The 23,265-nt window shown below is 37.6% G+C and overlaps 1 protein-coding gene across 2 annotated transcripts in view; it reads right to left on the bottom strand.

The window, feature by feature from the left end:
- Positions 1 to 23,265, bottom strand: part of sorcs3b (sortilin related VPS10 domain containing receptor 3b) — a 47,731-nt gene that overhangs the window by 14,111 nt on the left and 10,355 nt on the right. For both annotated transcript variants that reach the window (XM_025008955.2, XM_017430786.3), the window contains exons 2-16: positions 14,606 to 14,673; positions 10,982 to 11,081; positions 10,669 to 10,827; positions 9,610 to 9,683; positions 8,701 to 8,765; positions 7,213 to 7,331; positions 4,679 to 4,768; positions 4,294 to 4,473; positions 3,431 to 3,577; positions 2,419 to 2,521; positions 1,994 to 2,070; positions 1,803 to 1,894; positions 900 to 1,007; positions 273 to 390; positions 31 to 164 (exon numbers count right to left, since the gene is read on the bottom strand). In XM_025008955.2, coding sequence (XP_024864723.1) covers positions 31 to 164; positions 273 to 390; positions 900 to 1,007; positions 1,803 to 1,894; positions 1,994 to 2,070; positions 2,419 to 2,521; positions 3,431 to 3,577; positions 4,294 to 4,473; positions 4,679 to 4,768; positions 7,213 to 7,331; positions 8,701 to 8,765; positions 9,610 to 9,683; positions 10,669 to 10,827; positions 10,982 to 11,081; positions 14,606 to 14,673 — 1,634 coding nt within the window. The remainder of the gene's footprint in view (positions 1 to 30; positions 165 to 272; positions 391 to 899; positions 1,008 to 1,802; positions 1,895 to 1,993; positions 2,071 to 2,418; positions 2,522 to 3,430; positions 3,578 to 4,293; positions 4,474 to 4,678; positions 4,769 to 7,212; positions 7,332 to 8,700; positions 8,766 to 9,609; positions 9,684 to 10,668; positions 10,828 to 10,981; positions 11,082 to 14,605; positions 14,674 to 23,265) is intronic.

The raw sequence follows: 23,265 nt of genomic DNA, 5'->3' as shown, positions 1-23,265 counted from the left end.
GCTTGGAAACAATAAAGTAGGAATCATCACCATTCAAAATCATAAGCTGTGCAGAGACATGGCTCTGAGGAGTAGATCCTGGAATAGTCTTGAGCCAACATGCAACGGTTGCCAGGCCGGCGCTTCATATAGATCTGCTTCTCGCCCATCACACACAGCGCTCCCTATCAAACAAAGACAGACATAACTGAGTTTTTGAACAGGCCTGCCAGAAATTAAGTAGAGAGGTATTTTGTTCAAGAGAAACACAGCTAACTAAACATTCCTGTTACCTTGTTGTGTAGATACCATGTCTGATAATCTCCATCCATGCATCTCCTGCTAAAGAGACCCTTGTAGTCAATCTTGATCAATTGCCACTCTGAGCGATGGCTGAAGTGTCCAAAGAAGCTGAAAGATGATTAAAGAAGAAAAAAACAAGCTTTAGCTAAAACCATTTTGAAAAGCAGCTATACTGTGTTTAGTCTGTGCAGCACCTGCACTTATAAAACTTGTGATAAACAAAAAAATCTTCAAAACAATAAAACTAGAACCAGTTGCAGTGGGAACCATTGATAGTCTCATTGCAGTACAATAATGTGCTACCATTCATAGAGATGTTTTCACATTTGTCATTTGCTTAGAAAATGTCACTTACATACATGAAGCCCCATACCACAGAATTAAAACCTGACTGTGTAGAATCCCTCCAGAAATCTAAAGTCCATTTCATGGCAGTTCAGACCTGTTTTAGCAGCTCAAATCCAAGACAAGTGGTTTTTATAGCATGGCTGATCCATGTGGACAGGCGTTTACAACATTTCTTATCAGAAGAGAAATCCCGTCTGACTTTCCTTTGTTTACACTGAGAGAGGAGCTACTTCTCGGGGCCTGATATCCTCCCGTGTGTCTTTGCTTACGTGATAATGTGATTGTCAGATTCTGGCTCCATTAGAACTCCGTCCACATACAGAGGTGCCAAGGAGAAACTGTGGCGATCCCATTTTTTTCCCTCATCTAGACTGATCCTGCATGAAAAAGACAACAGCTGTCAGTGCATTAAAATCTGATGTTTATCTCTCTGTAGTGGACAAATGTATTATTTTCACTCAGCATACAGCACTGAATAGAAACTGTCCACAGGTGGAGCAAAGAAAAACAAGGCAAAATGACATATGATAAAAGATTTGAGGTCGTTTAGCGTTTGCCATGTTTGAAAAATGAAGCGCGTTGGATTCTCTTCACTTGAAAAATTATCTTGACAGCAGGCTGAACAATGGAACAAATGTCCCTCAGCCCAGGTAAATTTCTGAAGGTGACAAAACATCAGAAGGAAGGGTATGACTCAGGCTCTAACATTAGAAATAGATTTGGGGGGTTTCAAATCACCTTTCTTAGAGCTTAATCACTTTTGACAGGGTTGTAGTGAGCAGGGACATCAAAGTAGATAGTGTTACAAAGCTCCCACAATGAGGGACTTATGAGGGCATTCTCAGGCTCATATTTCCACCCTGCTCTACTTCTCATTTACATAAAAGCACTCAAACCTTCATATCCAACCAAGAGTACAAAGCTGTAACGCACTCTCTTCTGTTGGAAATGACAGTTCTGAAGCTGCGGTGCCGATACAATAATCACATAAACTTGGCCCATCAGCAATTCAAAACATTAAATGTAATCATATGCTGCACCGCCAACTCCCCCCCCCCCACCCCCTCTCTCTCCCCCAAAACGAAATTATATCCAGGTAATTTTCCATTCCAACTCCAACACCTACAGTTCCTACCTCTAGCACGCTTCTTTTGACAGTAAGCTGCACCTACCATAGGTGTCGAATTGGGGTCGTTGCGTGTAGAACCGCAAGCAACGCCCCCCCATTGTCAAGAAACCAAATGTTGTACTCTTCATCAAAAATCTGAAAAACGTTAAAAACGTTAGTCCATTCTAGTGAAGCCTGTTTGATTTGAAAACATCATCTGTCGAACATATAGTATATACCACAAATGGCTCTTACCTGTCTCCAACTATTTCCTGCATCAGATGTCATAAACATCCCAAGGTTGCTGGAGGACAGCTCAGTTCCAATATTCCCTGAGCACAAAAGGATTTTTGTGTATTTACACAGCAAAGACCTGATGTCACATTTTCTGCGTATGCACAATCAGCGGATAAAAATCGTTAATAAGTAAATCTGTGCATGTCCTTGTTTTTTCACGGGAGGACACTTTTTTTGTCTATCTGCAACCTAATCATCTCCAGTAAAACATGGGACTTAGAAGTTGAAGTTTTTGTATGAGATTTCTGCAGTGACAGAAAGAGGGCAACATGCCATTTATATGGAGCGTCGGTGCGTTTGTGCTGCTACAATGCATTCACCTGAGAAACAAGACATTTCTAAAGTGTCACTGCTTCAGATGCACATCTTTGAAGCAACCATACCTGTTGCCACGATGATTCCTGGTACGGACTTTTTGCTGGTGATGGGTCCAGACGTGTAGGGATTCTCTGACATCTCCAGATGAAGATGCAGTGAACAAAATGGCTGTCAACAACACAAAACAGCACACGAGCACGCTGAGACACAGTGGATCTAGATCTTAACAGTGGCAAGAGCAATTAGTGTTTCTTTCTTTCTATTCTTCCCAGCAATGGAAAAACTGCTAACATTTTCAGAGGCCATTTCTGAAACAAAGATACGTTGACGCTCTCATCTCCCCCTGCCAGAAAACCCCCCCCCCAAAAAAACAGGAAATAGCTGAGAGGACACGGAGGGCATTCAGATTGTTTCATTCCAAAGCAAACAAGGCATGTAATTAAAATTCCCCAAGATACGCTGATAAAACTAGCAAAATTGATTCAAATCATTTCACTCATCTTCCCGACTGAAGCAAACTGAAAAAAAAAAGAAAACATCAATACAGCTTTTCAAAAAGCTAATGTTGGGAGGGGGAGGTGGTGGTTGGGAAGCAGACAGAAGCGGAGTGGTCATTTTTATAACACACTGAAAGACTGTAACCTGCTATGAACTGAATAATATACATTTTTTGTCTCTAAAGGATGAACTGGCTGGATTAGGTTCAATCATACTGGCTGAATAACAACACACACCCTTAATGTAATTCTGTGTAATCTAGCATTCATTAGATCGGCGTGACTACAGGTAGTAAATTGAAATCACAAAGGTTAATGGAAAGTCAGGACCCCTGAAACTAAACGCGATGACACTCTGTGACTTACACTGATAATAAGAATATTTCAGCAGAGCATCTCCTTGTCCACTTAGAAGCAAAAAAAAAAAAAAAGAAACACATGCTGGTGATAAGGTTGACACCTGGCCCGTGTACAAATATGGCCCTAAATCAAAAAAAAAAAAAATCCAAGCACAACTGATGAGGTTAAAAATTTTGATGAATGATACATGTTCTGTGCATAATTTTGCTCCAAAGCTCACCAGTATGCAGTGAAGGTTGTTCCCAGCCACATCAGCGGCAGGCGCTGGCAGCAGGGCCCAGGTTTGTCCCTTGTTGTAAGTGATGAACGTCTTAATATGATTATCCACCAGTTTGTTGGCAAAGTACATGCCATTTATCCCTTCAACCTACAAATCAGACGAGTAAAATTGAGGAAACAGAGTTCAGCAATGCATGAAAATGTCCTGCTTTTAAAAAGTAGTATTTATTGGTAACATTTCCTCAAAGTACAAAAACATAAAGCGTGATTTCTGAAGAGTTTCAGAGTGTTTAACTGTGACAGTGAATCAGCTCATTGAAACTGATCTTATATAATGCATGTAAATTCCAGTCTGAAAACAAAATATGCTGGAAGCCTCACATTAGATATGTAAAATAAAACAGCAAAAAGGAATTGCAGTGTTGGGAAAAACACAACACATTCTAAACAAGAAATCATTACATATCTTATCCTGTTTAATGTTGTTTTTATCATTCTTGATATAGAGAAACATAAAAAGCACACTACAACCACAACACACATTACAAAAGACATCATTAGTTCAAAAGGTTGGATATCTAGAATTTACAAATTCATTATTCTTGAGCACAAATTTGGTGAAATTTATGGATCTTGATCAAATAATGTACAGAGCAAGACTGATGGAATAAAAACACAAAAACCAATAACTACATGTTGAATTATGATTGTTTGAATATGCCAGCTGAAGAAATCTGACAGTAAGAATACAAAGAAATAAAACTGTAATCACAGCTTTGTAAACAGGCTGATATTTTACATGATTGAAGGAGAAATTAATGGTGCAGAAACAGCAGCAGTCCTTGAACAAAGCTGACAACAAACCTTATAAAAGTCAACCAGTAGGTTACCAGCGGGCCCTCTGCTGGTTCTCAGATTCTCTAATGAAAGGATAAAGTAGACCCCGGGGGAGTCGGAGATATACAGGCTGTAAGTGTTGTTCTGATTCCACTCTTGGACGGCAGCGAATACCTGCTTCTCATCTGTGCTGATGATATGCATGTCCTGAAGCAGGGGGCAGACAGACAGATAGAACGAGAAAATAACAGGTGCAAACGAGAAAACATGAAAAAAAAGAAGATGTGTGCTTTTTTAATTATTATTATTATTATTATTATTATTATTATTATTGTGTGACATTTATTCACAAATGTGTTGTGTGGATGTCTTCTCCAAGAAAAGGCAAAAACAAAAAGTGTTTGTTGCTTACCTTTGGCAGACAGTATTTTGGTAATTGCATCTGCTTGAAAGGCTCTCTCATATACGAGACAAAGTAGCTGGCTCGTCCTGACTTGGTTACCTTCATAATAAAATCAAAAAAATACATTTTTTATCATTGTCTTATCAGAACATGAATGAGGATTGCTTTAATGAAGAAGTTTAAAAAAGAAGAATAAAGTTTCTGTTGTACAATAGTGACTGTAATGAGTTAATTTCAGTTTGACTGTTGATGCAGGCTGTTGTTTCTGTTAAAGCAAAAAGCATAAACTAACATGAGTGCAGTACAAAAGTTAGAAAAGTAAAGTTAGGGTAATTTAAAATATATTGTTTCAAGCAGCTTGGTTCAGTTTACAAAGTGCTGTAAACAAAAACAACCAATTTAAACAGCTCCAGTTCTCCTAAGAAAAACTGTGCACTATTGCATCCTAAATTTTAATCCACAGAGCAGAGAACCAACTTTTTCTTTTCTTTTCTTTTTCCTTTTCTTTTTTTTATTCAAGCAATTTGGCTGGTCTAAAACTCCTTGAAGCAATGTCTGCCACCTTCCATGCCAGAGTTTTCATCTTGTCATGAAGAAGGGACAGTTTTAACCATTTTGGTCAAACCTTGTAAATGACATTAGGCACAATGTTATGTGAGATCTTTTGAGATGTCCTAGCTCTCAGATTATGTGCTGAGGATGACTGTCAGCTACTACCACACCAGATTTTAGATTCATATCTGTAAAACTGGCTGAATTGTAGCAATTTTTGTGATTGCTAAGGTCGCTTAGCTGTGATGGCCATCTTGAAATGGGTTACCTCTGAAAGTCAATCAGTTGTAGATGTACACCACTTTCTGATAGTTTTATTAAAAACTGTCTAATGGTTCATGAGAAGTTTTAATAATGCGACAGATCTGAGCAAAAACATAATCGCCCTTTCCCTTTCGGCTGCAGGCCATCAGAAGTGAAAAATAGTTATTTTACGACCGCCGCTGTCTGTCTGGAGCTGCCTTCATGCTGCTGATAAATTCTGAACTGATAAGAAGCCTTTATGATTGTATGACAAGATGGATAATTGTTTGAAAATTTTAATGTGCCAAAACTTTCACACAGTAATAAATGAAAATCATTTATTTATTAGGGTGTCACTCAGTTGTGAAATGAAGCATCTCCTGAAAGACGCAAATGAATTCACAATGCTTGACTGACTTGATAAAACAGTTGCAGCTGTACTCTGCTTCCCACGGTGTTGAAGGCTAAATAAAATTACAAGAACAACAGAAATTAATATTATGACCTCAATTAGTCTAAAACTGAGTCATTGAAAATTACGTTGGCTTTATATACCATGCATCTCAAAGATCTTAATGCACTGCCACTATCCCATCCACTTACAGGCAGGGCAACAGTACTTGATTGCTTATTTTCTAATCAACTAGAAAGATGGTGTTTGTCCCTGAACACACTACATTAGGGCTCTAATGGAATAATCTATCGAAAATCAATGAGCTGCATTTTCCCAGGCCACATTTTTGAGGATGTTGCACTTGGCTGTTCCTTCTCTCCCTGGAGACTTTGGGGGTGTTGAAGACTGCTTATTTCGTTGTAGCCCAATCGATAACCTCATTACTCTTTGTCAAGTTAAATCCAACTGCCCCGAGCAATGAAAGTCACAAGAAAGTCATCTGTGCCACCACAGCTCAGTGCAGACACTCTCTCTGTGATTGTCCAGTTATATTCACCGGCATCTTCCTCATGTCTCCCTCTGCCCTCACAGTAAATCTCATCTCAACCAAATGCAATTTGAACTTTTACTGATTCACTATTTCTGCTCAGACCATCAAATTTATTTCTGAAATTGTAACTATTCCAATCAAGTGTGCAAAAAATGAAATGGAGTCACTGCTAAAAGCTGATGAAGATTTAAAAAAATGTGTTCAAAACATGGGTGATTCTAAACACTAAATTAAAACCTACATCAATTTGATTTTTACCTTCCCAAAACTTAGTTGGAGCCTAACAAGAATGACCAAAAACATTAGGTCCATCTAACAAATAGAAAATTACTTACCAGTGGACAGAAATCAATGACAGTAAAGGACATTTGAAAATTAAATTTCTAATAATGACCCTGACTGTGGCTGTCTAATTGGAGTCAAAGTCAGAGTGAATGATGGTAAGGACATCGACTTGTCCATTCATTGTTCCTTTGCCATGTACTCGTGGCGAACAAACACTTTTTCCAGGTATGGATTATGTTTGTGCAGAAAGTCATTCGCTAAGCGTGCCTTCGACATGAACGAGATGAAACATAATCAAAACACACACCAGGCCAGTGGGGAACAGGTGCGTTGGAAAAAGCCATTATGTGGGTTTTGATGGAAAAGCATAAATTGGTTGCACAACAGAGCAAAAGAAAAACCAAAAAGAAAGTAAAAAAAGGAGAAAATCAAAGTTCACAAAGAGTGTAACCTGTAAGTAAAAAAGATAAGGGTGAATTGATTATTTTGATGAAGAGAAGGAATTGGTGATTATAATACCTGTGTAAAAACATATTCATCCTGCACAACAAGGGAGTTAGTGTCCACATGTCCAGGAAAGAGGTACTGTCTGTTGCCCTCGGTGCATCTTTGGGCTCTGCACTTTACATACTGAGCACCTAAAGGGAAAAGAAGTGAGTAAATCAAAACTAGTTTCTTTCTAATTATGGATCTTTCTATCATTTAAATCAATCTAAATTCACAGCCTGGGAACAGATTTAACAGATTTAGTGGAAATGTTCAAGCTTAGATATAACTTGTCACTTGTCAAAACTCTTTTGTGCTTTATGACTATCAGAGTCCTGGGTAAAATTATTATGGCATTATTGGCAAAAATATCTTTCAAAAAAATATGTAGCCAAATCAGTTTTACAGTAAAAAATAAAATAAAATAAAAACTTTAAAAATTCAGTAAATGAAAGAATACAATCATTAGAAGCTTATCAGTAGCTAAACAGTAAGACTAATATTAATGTTTAAGAATAGGAATGTGCTACATATAGAGCTGTCTAATATAAGCCATGCATAGCAATCTGAAAATCATAAATTAATAAATGTTACAACTTGCCAAGAAAAGTTGATATTCCCATTTAGTGCAAATCTGCAGTTATGTTAAAATTTTACAGCTATAAAACAAAGCTTAAAAAAAATCATTGTACCAATGTTGGAACCTCAAGTAAAGGTAACCAAAAAATAATTAAAAACAAAACAAAACAAAACATGAACAACATTGACCACAAATACAAAGTTTTTGGACTAGTCTTGTGTATGATTTTTCTTTTAGTACACTTGCTACTTTTTCCCTTTATTTACTTACCAGGTTTTCCATGTCTCTAATGCTGTGACATTATTGTCATTTGTATGTTTTGTTGTTTCAACCCAACAACTGTCATGCATAAAAAAATGCCAAAGGTTCAGATAATAATTATTAAAGCAGGTCCTTTGTTTTTCCAAATTATTTAAAAATGATTTTGTTTAGGAAACTTAGACTTCATATTTAAATGTTTGGATTGTACAAAACTGTTACATTGAAAATATTCTATATTCCGTGGCATCTTTAAGTATGACCAGAACTGTTTAATCAAAGCTTGGTTTGTCATATGACCAGTTTGGAGTTTGTGTTAGAAAAGCAGGGATCTGACGCTAATTTACAAACAGGTTTATTTTCATATAAGAGGACTAGGCGTACGTTTTAGCCACCAAGTAGGAAGCACCTATAATTGGTTTGGCAGAATATGCAGCTCTGTTTAAAAAGGAGCAGCAGAAGTTTGTCTATGAAACACTGGGGACAGATTAAAGAGAAGAAACATCCATCAGCCCTCGAAAACTCGCTGTTTTTTCCAGGAGACACCTATTCTGCTTTACTAGACTTCAGGGACCAATCTGAGCAGCAGAACAGGTCTCATCTTGCCCATGACCTCTCTCTAAATGAGAGCCAAGGGGTCCTGTGGGTCTTGCTACAGCAGCAGACTGAATTGCAGCACTCACGGCCTTTTGCGATGCGTGTCTCAATGTGGACCACATCTGATTCTCTGTCCAGCCCCATTACCGCCCTTGAAAGAATGGGAAGAGGAGACAGAGGGGAGCAGAAATAGGGTTAGTAGATACGAAAAGGATAAATGAGAATTAGGAAGAAAGAAGGGAATGCTTGGTTGGGTGTAGCAGCTGTACATGGACATCCCTTTGCTGAAAAACCCACAACGATATCTTTTTGTCTGCTGTAAATCATTCAGAGTTGAAATTGCACCACCAGTGGCAATTAATCTCAATTCACCAAGGCATCAACAAAGGCAGCCACTGTTCCAATAAATATCCACCATAGAGAATGTGTACTGTTATAAAATTGCAGGCAGCTGCAACAGATTTGAAAAAAAAACAACTTTTTTGACATAATGCGCATGACAGAATAATATTCAAGAGCACAAATAATGCATTGTTTTGGGTGCTGCTGTACCCACTGTGCTCCTCTAATTTGTGAATCATCTGACTGTTCACACATGTGGAGAGAATGTCCTCCAACCAATGTCCTTTATTTCCTGAATAAAAAATAAAAGCACACTTGGTTGGACACATCCTTTGACCAGCAGGGTAAACGGACTCACATCAATATTCACTGCTTTGTGCCTGTGCACTAAAGATTCCTAAATGGCTGCAACAACAAAAAACAGCATGTCATGTTTGTGCTACAGAAAAGAAAGCACAATAATATATCAGGTGTACGTGAGGTGGGTTTAATCAGTTTGGTGCTTGACTTCTATGGTGGAAATCAGTTTTTGACAAGGGGTCACTGGATTCTTCCGATAGACTGATAATGAGCATCATCATCATGCAAATTACAATCAGTCGGAACACAAAACAGGTAAAAAAAAAAAAGTAATAAAGTTCACATAATCATACCAGTAGAATCTGCCCGGCATCACGTTGTCATGAACAAGCTGCCATTTCCTCCCAAAGTCTATTGAACTGTATAGCTGCAAAACAAAATATACCAACTTTTATCACATTCAGATGGTCTGGTCATTTTTGTAGTGATGTTCTGTCAGATAACTATCTGACAGAACTAAGATAAGGTACTGAGTTAGTACCTTATCAGCCGTGACATCAGTCATGGAGCACAAAGAAAAGGGCAGAGCTCTTCCTCCAGGTTAGGCTAATGGCTAACCAGATGAGGGTCTGTTCTATAGTGTTTTTCAGATTTTTAAAATTTAATATTTCTCCAACATGTTGTACTTGTGTGAAAGAATACTACATTAGCTAAAATTAAACCTCAACACTTTTGCATGGCAGTTTGGTTTTGTTATTGTTGTCACAACTGAACAATGTTAGTGTTATCATGGAAATGTATGTGTGCTGAGCATAGACCTTCCTGATGTCCTGATGCTGATGAATGTATCAGTCTGCCGGGAGTTGAGTAAACCTTTGACTGACTAAACATGTGGCTCAGGCGGACTGATACTACATGCAGCAGCTTCAGCATCAACAACATGATATACATAATCTATGCCCAGCACACAAACACAAATGTTTGTTTAGAAACAGCAATGATCTAATCAAACAATGTTGTTCAAAACTGTAGAGGTTTGATATTACTTAATGTATAGGTTTTTTGCCCATACCAGTATGACTTTATAGAGAAAGAGTTGTTTTATATGCCTGAAAAACTATATCCTCGTTTGACTAGCCATTAGCCTAGCCTGGAGGAAGACTTCTGCCCTTTTCTTCATAGTCCCTAATCTGTGATGGATGTCACAGTTGATAAGGTACTAACTATTCATAAGTATTTGACAGAACACCACTTCAAAAATGACCAAACAAATATATCAGTTATTGAGCAGTGCAGCAATCATTTACTTCACAGCAAAATAGCTTGAAAATAAATTTAAATATATTGTTCCATGCATTATTTAGTATTTTATTTCAAGTTAAAAGTCAACTGCGGATTCAGTAAGAAGCTACCTTGTTGTCATGACTGTAAGCTAGAATCCAGTTTTCCTGTGCCGGGTGGAAGAGGAGGCTCAGGATGTTGAAGTTAATGGGATATTTCTCGAAGCTTGCCCCTTCATCCGAACTGATGAGAACAGCACTCTCTACCTCTGGGTCGCTAAGCATCATTATCTAAAATATAGATGGCCGCATGAGGGATATATAAGAAAGAGAAAGGAGACAGAAAACCCCTCATTTGGCAGTAATTTTGAGAAATTTCAATTTGATGTCAGAGATATGCTCATACAGCAGCAGAGAGAGATAAAAGCCAAAAGGAAAGGCTGACCTTCTGTTTGTTGGTAGGGCAGACATAGAGGTAGCTTAAAACTGTCCTTGAACCCACTTTGTCATTGAGTTTTGTGTAGGTGCTGCCATAATCAGTAGATCTGAGCAAAAACAAACAACATAACATGTTTTAGAGAGAGAAAAAAAATCATTAGAGCACCTTTGCAAAGGTATGGCATGTTTGGTCCATTAACTGTTAAACACATTCTCCTCAGGAAGACTGCTTCTCTAGAGCATACCATATGTTTAGAGATTGATTTTCTACCATTTAGCCAACATTTTGCTTACAGGGATAAAAAAGAACTTAAATACAGTCTACTTTCCTTAATTTATCATCAGTGTTTTGGCTAGAAATTAACGTTCCTTCTGTCAATCTACTTCAAATGCTCTAACTGAGGAATAAGATGAGTGAAATAAGTAGAAGATCCTAGGGTAAGAAAAAAAATATGCAGCCAATGTAGAAAACATCTCTTTCTACTAATGCACACACATGTTACAAAACACAATTACCCTGACTGTGAGTAATTAATGTTTGATGAGCCTGGGCCCATTTTGTTTGTTAATATCTTTGACTGAAACTAGCTAAGCCATATTTGAAAAGGTCACTACTTGCGGGAAGTTTTCTAAATATCTAATGTTATGCTGATCTGCAGGTATGCACAACTCATAAATATAACATGTTTTGCTGACTGGAAAAAGCACAAAAATATAATCAAGTTTATTTAACTACATCCAGCCTTAGCTAAATAATAATTCATTAATTTTCACTATAATAGTACCAACTCGCAATACCACATGAAACTTGTGTCTTGAAAAAATAAAGTCAAACTGAGAAAAATACAGGATCCAGACAGAGGCCTTTACTTAGTTATTTACTTATGTATTCAGTAGGTTGCCACATACTACGGCTACTACACTGCCTATATGGACATGATGCTTTTTATGACAAATGAAAGACTAAAAAAAATTTACAACAATGAACTATAAAACAAATACAGTTAAATGCTTTAAAAGGGTAGCACCAGCTGATGGTGAAGAAGCAGGAGAAGAAAACAGTAGATAAGTACACCGCAGTTTTTAAGTAATTAGTACTTAGACATGAGTCTTAAACAAAGACAAGAAATACATTGCTATTAAGATTATTCACCTATGAACACTGGTTGTCAGCTTTTAATGGTTTGAACTAATTAGCTTAGAAAAATATACAGGGAGGAAAAAGATCATTTAAACAGCCTCAACCGGCCTTGCAAATATGCATGTTGTATTTTGGTGAGTAAGCTTGAATTTGTCAGATTGTCAGAGTCTTTAGAATTTGGCAAAATTTGTCTTTTGACACTGTCTGATAATGCATCACACCATGTGGATCATTTAAACTCTAAGGCTCCAAAACTCTTTGACTGTCAGAAAAACTATTGATGTTAGGAGTAACTGATCTGATTTGGTAATATTTTGCATTTCACAAACAAAAAGATAGGAAGTGGAGCAGGTGGCAGAGATGAAGATGACAAAATTTTCATTCGGAGTGACCAAAATGAGCAGAAATTAGTGTATCAGAGGGAGAGCGTAGGTTGAGATCGTTTGAAGACAAACTTGGAGAGGTGATGCTGAGATGGTTTGGACATGTGCGGAGGGAAGGGTAGTGGATTTGTTGGATAAAGGATGTTGAAAATGGAGCTGCCAGGGAGGAGGAAAAGAGGAAGGCCATGTGGCGAAGGAGGACATTCAGAGGGTTGTTTTGACAGAAGATGTTGGGGACTGGGTAAGATGGAGGCAAATGATCCGCAATTCCAACCACTAAAGGAAGCAGATGCAGCAAAAAAACAAATAAAAAAAAAAACGAAAAAAACTTGGCGTTCATACAGTTGATACAATTTGTAGTTAAAGATAGAAAACATTCATTATGTCAAAATTTTGATACCATCATTCTGAGCTATGTACAAATGCTTCATACACAGACTGAAAACTGTAATAAAGCAATTGTGAAGATATTCTTCCACACATACATACTAAGTCCTTTAGTATTAATTCATTTTTATCTTCAACCAGTGCCAGCATGGCTTTTTATTAGTAGTAATTTCAGTTGATTTAAAAGTTGAGTTTGATCCATATTCAATCAGTTTTCTTTTCAGGAGGAAATTGTGCCATTAAAATCATACACAATTTCAAGTAAATATCAAAAGGTAAAACTAAATACCCCACTTCTTGGCCTTGATAATAAAAACACCTGCATAAAAATGAAATAAAATGTCTGCTGCTGCATTTAAAGATGCGAGCGCCCTACCAAACTGCCGCTCATGACAAGGACAGACGTGTTTGTCATTCATGTCTCCATATTTCTCCTCACCTGGCTGCCTCCAAATGTAATTTCACAGCATAATTGGATGGGAACTCACAGTCTGCTATCATTGTCAATGCATTAACTTGAACTGTCCATTTCCTGCCGGCACTGTTTCCACAAAGTTACCTCCGAAAACACTGGAGCTTAAATGCTCTTTTCCGATAGCTTATCTGTCTTTGACTGTGGAGGTGGAAGAAGGACTCTTAAATGATGTTATTACATTTCATCTCAGAACACAAAGGGACTCCGTTCGTGTTTAGACATCTCATGCAAATCAGCCATTGATCCACACACTGCATTTTGCCACCAACTGAGCCCTGCAGCTGTAGGCATAAATCATTTATTGTGTTATCACAGAAATCATTTACTCTCTTTTCTTTTCATAACATTCAGATTGCTGTTTTACTAATACCCATACTAAGAACCTCAGTGAACCCCCGAGATACTCTAATTTACTTGTAGGCTATTGTTAAGCAGACATCTTGATGATGGAATACCTCCTGTACACAATATGGAATTTCAAAGTGAGTCAAGTCGAGTGTAAATCTTAGCAGTGCCTCTGGAGAAACAGATATTAATTTGAAACTCTATGCTCGGTGAACTGATGGTCTCTTTTTCATGTGTATTTCAGAATGAAATGAGTTCTCTGCAGGCGTTTGGAGAGGTGAAAGAAGGCATATCAAAGACAGTATTGGACTGTGCGGTATAATCCTTTATGAATTCTATTCTTATTTATGACCTGACAGGGCACTGTAACTCACCTCTCAATACAGACCGAATAAAATTACTATGACTATTGCATGTCAACTGCTTCTGAAACAAAAGGTTACAGATGACTATCAATCAAAAACATCATCGGAAAGTTTCTAGGTCAGAGGAAAAGCACCACAGAGCCAAAGAAAGAAGACCTCAGATCAGTCATCCGGTTTATCTCTCAGAAATAGCCGTTCAAAAAGTTTCCTTTCTGATGATGGACAGAAAGTGGGGGCTCTTCTAAAAGGTTGCTGCAGTGTTACTTGTGTTATTTATGGGACTGCAGGAAGCAGAGAGGAGGATGGTTCTTTCTGAACCACCTCAGAACGTTTTATTAAAACATACTTCACACCGACTCGCTGTGAAACGTGATTGTTCATATCCTAGGAAAGGAGAGCACGATAAATCTCACTTACAGTATACAGCGCCCTCTGTGAATATATTATTCTTATTGTTTTGAGGCTGTTGCCCTAACCTTTATATTTACACTAAAAAACATATAAAGAGCTGTGATTAGATGCGAGGAAAACTTACCTCCAGAGAGAGCTCTCAGTAACAGCACCCAGGTTGAAGTCATACAGCTTAGTCAAGATCAGGATCACCTGCAACATCAACAGCAACACACGTGTTTAATCTCACGCCAAGGTCTGCAGGAGAAGACCTCTACGTAAGAGCCTCAGCAGCACACATTTTCTGTCTCCACCTCATGATGGAGAATAAATACAACATGCACACTACATTTCTGTTCTAATAAATATCAGTCTCATACAGCAGTTAGCTCAATGACAAGAAATTGTGATGTCAGGATATGTCAGTCTATCTGTAGTAGAGTTAAAAAAAAGAAAGAAAGAAAAGTCTGTGTGGGCTGTCAGGAGCTGTCTCTGTATCTCATGTGGAATGATACCCACCTGACAGCAAAATCTGAACATAATTGTTCAGTGAACAATAAAAAGAAATGCACTCATTGGCTCCACTGCGTCTCGCTCTCGCTCACATTTCCTCTCTTCCCATTTTTTTTTTTTTTTCTTTTTCCACCTAGACTTTTCTCAAGCCTCGTTGCTACAAAATTGTAAACAAATGTTGATGTCAAATGATGAAAGTACTTGCTGTGTTATATCACTCATGTTACTCATTGCTCAGTTTGGTTAAACACTTTAATGTTCTCTGAGGATATAGTTGGGGAAAGTTTTCCTGGGGAAATGAAAACACGGCTTGTAAAAGCTTGCTGAGGCAGGGAGTGCAGAGGGAAATGGTCTGCAAATGCATTATTGTCACTCCAATGGCATTATAAATGACTTCCCATGTGGATGCTCATAACTCAGGGTAGAACGATTGGTGGAGTTTGGGGCATGGCATCAAGGGGAGGAGAAGGGATGGTGGATAATAACAATCAAGGGGCATAAAACATAATGTGATGATTTCCTTCTTAAAACAAAAACCATGAAAGATAGGTCAAAAGCTCAATTACAGTGAGTTTAAACACATTAACCTTGTGGGACCCATGGAAGGAGTTATTAAACCGTGAAAAGCCACACAGACTAAGAGGAACAAAGACACGCCACTAAGTCTGCTTTGAAAATGTTAAAAACCCAATTGACCCGCAATTTAGCCATCAAACGGCCACTGTGCATTGCCGGGACTGTCTGCATTACAGGTTAATTAACCAATCACACAGCGAGATAAGCATTTGCATAACTAAATGCACCGTGTCTGCAAGGTCCAAAGCTGGAGTCTGAATCAATTTGGAGTACAGACTTAGTTAAATGCCTGTGATGTTCGGTCTAATTGCCTGCTTTGAAAAATAGATACAAGAGAAAAACTCTGCCAAACTGTTGATCGTTTGTCTCCTCGGTTGCCTTTTTCTTTTCTTTTTTTTTTTTTGCTAACAACAGCGACTCAGTGTCATGGGATGTTATAAATACTACGAGGCAAATTGAATCTGAAATTGATTTTATTGGTGTCAAACTGCAGGCAGTTTCTTCTTTACCACTGGGAATTAAAAGAGCAGCATATACTGTACTAAATGACTTTACACTAAAGGGATGTTTTACAGCTTTCTGCAACTTCAGGTATTATTCATGGTTGACTGAAAATACCAAGAGCCAAGGTAAACACATACACAAACACAAGTCACACAATAAAAACCTCACATCAATCAATGGCACAAAAATCAATCATTTAAAAACAACACAACATAAATACACTGCTTAATAAAAGCAGCACATTATTTATTTTGAATTGTATTAATTTGGCATTGTTTATAGTTTAGCCTTTGTTTCATTTATGTTTACTTTCATTTGTTTATGTGCTTGTTTGTTATAAATTGATGAATTTCAATATTATTTATTCTTAGAACTCCCAAAGGTATTTATTTATTGAATATCAAAATGAAACAGAAACTGCTTTATTATCCTGTTTAAAAAATAAATAATTTCCTAAATACTTTCTTCTTTCATTTTTGTGGCATAGATCTTTGTTGTTGTTATTTAGCTATTTATAGGTTCTTGAATTTATTTTGCACTTTTGGTAGTTTCAGTTCAGCATAATTTGATCATTAATTCTGATTTAATCAAATGAATATAATAAGATCAAAAATTAAAATATAACACCTCCCAATACATTTACCCAAAGAACTCAACAAGGACAGAAAGCACAAAAAACATTAGCATAACCTAAAAAGAAAACAAGTACCTTTTTCTTTTTTTTTTCAAGCTTTCTGAAATATTATCAAGGATTGTTTCCCATTGTGCTGTTCATTATACCCTATGTAATATTTAATTTTCAAAACTTTCTGAATGATATATGAGATGGTGTCTTTGGACAGAATAATAACAAAACAAACAAAGTAAACCAGCCAATGTTTCCTATTTTTTTTCTTTTTTTTACCCCTTCTGTTTTGTTCTTTTATTTCACACCCCTGGGCCACTGCACCCACACAACAAAACTTGATGACAAAAATCCTCCTGACACCCGGGCTGTAATTGCCACTAAATGCTCTCTCTTAACAGTCGACGACACGTTTGTGGATTTGGCTCATTAACAAAAGCTGACCCACTGAACTGGGTCAGTGAAGATCCACTTCAGGGACCAAAACAGACCAGTGAGGCAGATGACTGTTTGGATGATATCTCCCTCAGTGGATACATCAGGAGTACATCACCGTGTGTTCCCATGTCTCCGACATTACTGACGGGCTGCACATCAGTGTTCAAAGTCAATAGGGAGTAACAGCTACATGGAAGAGCTGAGACCAGCAGCAAGATCACAAGATGTCTGATTTAATCCCAGCAAATGACGGTGCATTTAAGACCAAATTTAAAGAGTTTATGTCGCAGCCTTTCTTTTTTTTTTCTTCTTTTTTTGTAAATGATGGCAACAAACAAACACAAAATGGGTCCAAGAATTATTTTGAGCCTTCAAGGTAAATACAATTCTCCATGCATATCATCGCTCACTTGCATACATGAAATTAAGTAAGAACCCTGGAAGGCCAAAAGCAGTGCATTTATTCATGTTTATGTTTTATTGATGTGAGCAAAGAGAGCTTTGCCTCGGGAAAGTCAACCAATCATTTTTTTTTTTTTTTTAAGATTGGCTCTCACCATTAAAGTAGTTAGGTTTAGTCCTCCTTTTATCCCAACACTTTATTCTTTGCGTTTTATTTCACCTCATTGCTTTCTTTTTTTGGATCTTTCAATCTTGTAATTCTTTGTTCACTTTAGAGCAAACTCTTTTTGTTGTGATTCTTTTTCTTTTTTTTATGACACGAAAAAAGGCATATCTGAACCGGAGCTGTTTGGGCATGCAAGATTTTGCCTCTTGGAGATAGCTGACTGAACATCCTACTAGGCAATAAAGGTGCTGCTTCTGTAATATTATTGTGATATACTGTGTCAGCTCAAAGTAAATGTCTCATCTGCACACAGAACAACACGTTCTACTTTCACAAGTGTCGAGGCATGCAGTAGTCACACTGTTGGGCTGAATCATGTCTTCACAAATTCCATATCAATCAATTTCTTGATAAAAAAAAGAAAGAAAGAAATGCTGAAATATAAAGGTGCTTCAGTAGGACGTGAGAGGCATCCCAACAATATGATGGTGGGCAGAAGATTTTCCACACAGCTCGCAATTTAGGGATGAATCATCTCTGTATTGTACCGCAATATAGCTATTAATAAAATGAAACTGACTCTTGCCACACATCACAACAGTAATACGACGCTTTCTAGCACCAGGCTTCAAACAGAACCTGTTGCTTATTCAGTCCACAGTAAAACACCATTAGGACGGCACCCCTCTTATACTGTTTCTGTTTAATTGGGTAGTCAAGGAGAAAAAATAAAGGAACCCCTATAATCTAAACATCCCCCCACCCCAGAATGCTGCTTCTTTCTGCTCAGGAATAACACAAATCACAGGAAGAGGGAGAAATCTTAGAGATGTGAATAATACACTTTCATGTAGTTCTAGCAGTGTTTTTGAACATAACCAGCGGGGACAACTGAAGCAGATAAATTAATTTCCAAGGGACTGCCAAAGTTGACGGCAGTGAACAATGGAAGGCTCCTTGTAATAAAACAGCTAATGGCTGATTCTAAGGAAATGGATTGAAACACACTGCGTTTCTGTTTCACTTACCTTCAACCTGTGAGGGGATCATTGCTACACACATTTACATCCTCATTAATACAAACAAGTTTCAGTATATTTTACTGTAAACACATGCAAACACAATCCCTTCTCCAGGGATTAACCTCAGTCTATTTAGTTCCTCTAACTCTAACGACAACAGCAAAATGTGTGACAAGTATAGCAGAGATGCATCGAGTCTAATTAAATCTATGAGTTTTTGAGAAGAAATCCTTTACCAAAATGTACCCCATTTCTCTGACAGTGTTGTCTTTTTCACCTTATTAAAAAAGAAAGAGAAAGTTTTGAATCTCTCAGAAGGGTTACAGATCTCTGATGCCTTGGGTGTGGCTATTTTATTTACAGAGGCTGGTGTGCAATGATTTTAGGTTGTAAATTATGTTTTATAAACTAATTTTCAGCTACAATAAGTAGCATAATGCTTCATTGAAAAATAATGTAACATTCCTTTGTAGTCATTTGGAAGCATCAATAATACATCATTCATTCTCTGCAGAGCACTGATGAATTTAACATTATAGGAAAAATGTCCCCCATAATAAAAGTATATTTTGCCCTATATAACTGTGGGTGTTTTTATAACAGAGCTACATGCTGGTTTATAGTGAGTTTAAGCTCTTAAAACGTCTAACCTTTCTCCGCAGTTTTATTGTTTTATGTTCACAGCAGCACACACACTGTTTACACTGACAAAGCTCCAAGACTTCCTCTCTATGATTTGCTTACTAATGAGCAAACAGTGGCAGACAGATAGACAAGTTTTTATTTTTTCCTTCTTTCTTTCTTTTTTTTAACATCTGAACATCAGACTCTGTCCAGAGAACTAAGTCTGGGCCTATTATAGGGTTTCCTCTTCACCCATACTCTTACTCTGCTCACAAGACACCTTCTCACTACTTGGTAGCTACCTAAGCAGCAGCACATTGTAACAAAAAAAAGCTACTAAAGTTGTAGACTTTTCTTTACTAAACATGAAAAATGTCAACCGAGGCTCTCTAATAGCTTATAATGATGATCAGTTTTGTGTTCTTTTTTAATTTGTATGTGTCATCGTTAGTGGGAAATAGGTACAACATCAAATAAAGCCAATCAGGAACAAGTTTGGAGCCCTTTAATGGTCTGTTCACTCGCTGTTGGTTCTTCAAAAAAATCAACTCCCATAGTCACAGACATTTTGAAGGTTTAGCTAAAAACACCTGGCATTTGTATTCTCACATGCAGCTGCTCAGGAAAATGTTCAGAAAGGTTCAGGGCTGCAGAACATGTTAGAAAGTGGCTTTAGCTATTGGCTGTGAAGCAACTGCCATAAGAGACTTATTGATGGAAAATGAAGGGAAAAACAGTCCGCTGGGAGTTGAGTAAGTTTTGGGCAGACTAGATGCACTGATCAGACAGAAAGATATATTCAGCAGCCTCTGTGCCATTGGCATATAATGATTTGTGTTCAGCACACATACAGTATATTCCAGTAGGAACACAGATGTTTGACTGAGAAAACAGCGACTGACCAAACAGTGTCATACAAAGTGTTTAAGAAAGAGATGTTTTATAAACCTGAAAAACAATACAAAATGGGTCCTTGTTGGCCAGGCTAGTGGTCCTGGTCCTGGGGGGGCACTTTCTTGCATGTTTTAGCTGTTTCTCTGCTTTGACACACCTGTTTTCAATGAATGAGTGATTAACAGGCTTCTGCAGAATTTAAAGACTTGCTGAGGAGCAGGAAAACAACTAAAACATGCAGGATAGTGGCCCTCCAGGACCAGGATTGGGCACCACTGGACCAGCCATTAGCCTAGCCAGGACAAAGACTGTCGCCTCCTTCTCCAGACTCTGCGCTTTATGACTGATGTCACGACTGATAAGATACTAACGACTGATAACCATTAGACAGAATGTTGCTTCAAAAATGAGCAAACTGTCCATTTAAGAGCTGGTGCAAATGCTATTATTATAAAATTTACCATCAAAAGGGAGAGGGAGGAGGATGATAAGCCCTCGTGGCCGGGGAAAAAGCAGCAGTAACATTGAATGATTTTTTTTCCAAACATTTTCTGGCACTGCTTGATATTTGTAGTAGATCGTTGTTGGTCATGACAGCGTAAATGTTGGTGATGCTGTCACAACAAATGACTGACCACTAATTCAAGCTCATGAACAAAGATTTTATAATTTTTTTTTTCCACAGCAAAATACTCTATTTTGTCAACCAAAAATGTGAACCTCGCTTATTTTATGGTTTAAAAAAGGATTTGAGCTGAAAAATAAAACACAGAGCATGTCTGCATATGTGCTCTGTGCTTTATTTTTTATTTCTATACTCTTCCGGAATAAAGCAGACCTTTAGAAAACCTCCTAATGCACTTTGGCTTTTATCAAACACCAAAAATCAAAGGCATATTTGTGTGAAAGAGGCAAGCGGGGCTACCTTTGTTCACCTCAATCCTAAAGTGACTTTAAATGGGCCTCGTCGGCACACAAAAACAAAACCTAGTTGATTAGGCTAATTAGATTAAGAATTTCAATTTTAAAAAAAAGAAAACAGAAGACAAGAACAAGACAAAATTATGTGAGTAATTTCATAAGTACTGCAATTTCTTCATGTTTTACATCTGAAGTACTGCTTGCTGTGAACACTTCAAATCCTGTGAAAGTAAAACATCATCCAAGAGGATGAAAACTCCCCTTTTTGTATTGTTCACCAGTCCATAAGGGATCTGCATAAACATGCATGATATATACTTCAGCCTAGACGCAGGGAATAATGTGTATCATAATTTGTTCGATACTAATGTGTCACAAGACATCTAGCGAAGTAGTCATGAAATGTCATTCCATTTCTTTTTTTTGTTAGATTTAAGATTAATATATTCATGCATCTATTAGAAATTACCTGATGCAACCACCTGCAGAGAAAAGAAATGCACCGTTTCTTGAAAATTTGCATACATTTCTTTAAGACACGCGAGCAAGGGGGACAAATCAAGCCGCAATAGAAGAGAGTGGAGGGATGAAAAGCACATCTTGATTGGGGCTCTGTAAGGATGCTTCCAAAGCAGATCACTTAGCAGAGAGACAAATGTCTTTCAGGAGAAATGGTGCGGTCGAAGAGAGGTCTTAATCTGTCCTCATCTTATCTGTGGACCAAATTGATTGTTTGTACTTCTGTGGGCGCAAACATACTCCGGGGAACGCTGCTTTCATCAAGAAAAACCCCGGCAAAATGTACCTTGTGCATTAGTTGTCTATCTGTATGTTTGCTTATCCACCCAACTCCTGAGCTTTGGTCATATAACCCAAATGCTTCAAGCTTGAGAGGCTTCAACAATCAATTCAGTCCATTATGGGGGGGAAATTAATGAAATGGGTTTCACTTCAGCTACAGCTCTATTGTGAGGAGATTTTTGTGGGCATGTAGAGCTTTTCTTCCTTTAACAACAATAGACAATAAACTGCCCTTAGTGGGATAAAAAGATTGTGATTGGCCTGCTTCATGTTTTAATTCTAGCTTGGGGTAAAAAGTCAAAGAAATATGTTTAATGGACCAGTGATGGAAAGTGCACTTATTTTCCTCCTGTGTGCTGATGTTGTTATGGCACAATGAACTGTGGTTTGCACTTTAAAAGGTGGAAAACAAGACACGCGGCCTTCAAGGACACATTTGATGGCAATTTTAAGACTCATTTAAATGTCTTGACACATTTGACAAAGTTTTAGTCACATCCTTTGCAATTTAAAATTAATTTGATGCCTTCTAAGATGTGTAGATAGGCTTGCATTTTTATTTTACTTTATCTTTTATTACTTTTTTTTTTTTTTGCACTGTGCTTCCTTTGATTGCTCATGTTTGGTGCTTAGAGGGTAAAGACACATTTTTGTTGTCGCTGATTTTTAGTGTGTTATCTTGGTATTCATTAAAGTGTAGACAACAACCAAAATTGGAAACCAAGGTGAAATACTGGATCAGAAAAGTTATCAAATTTTAAATGAGCAGGTTTTGTGACGAGTTGGAACATTACTTGCCATTTTGGAGAACTTTGTGCAATCTGATGCCATTTAAGCATTTCTTCAAGTCTCTTCTTTTCCCTCACAGCTTTGGCTTTTAATGGCTCGGCTTCTGCCCGGGGTGCCTGAGCTGGAGCCAAAGGCGGCTCTGAGTCCAAAGTGAGATTTTGGAAAAGAAACTCTCCACCAAAAATGCCGTAAAGCTCAGATCATGAAGTAAGTGTGTCTCACACATTATTGTTTTTGGTCTTTTATTCCTCAGTCACATATCTGCACATTTTAATATGCATAAAGGCAACTCATTAAGGTTTGGTTAACAATTTTTAATTGGCATAGAAGCCTGACATTTACATTTATGAGCATAATATTTGCCTCAACATTTGTATTTAAAACTTACAATTACTGCAAGACACCCCTCACTGCCCTCTTAGAAAACAAAGTGAAGTCGCAGGGAGGTGAGTGGAAAGAGGCTGTCAGTGGTTTTCTGCCCGCTTGGGCTTATTTAATTTGATCCTTTGAGTAGGATTTTCCCTTTTGTG

The sequence above is a fragment of the Kryptolebias marmoratus genome, linkage group LG22, assembly GCF_001649575.2.
Source record: "Kryptolebias marmoratus isolate JLee-2015 linkage group LG22, ASM164957v2, whole genome shotgun sequence".
NCBI lineage: Eukaryota > Metazoa > Chordata > Actinopteri > Cyprinodontiformes > Rivulidae > Kryptolebias > Kryptolebias marmoratus.
Note: the sequence above shows the minus strand (reverse complement) of the source record. Positions and strands in the feature narration are given on the sequence as shown.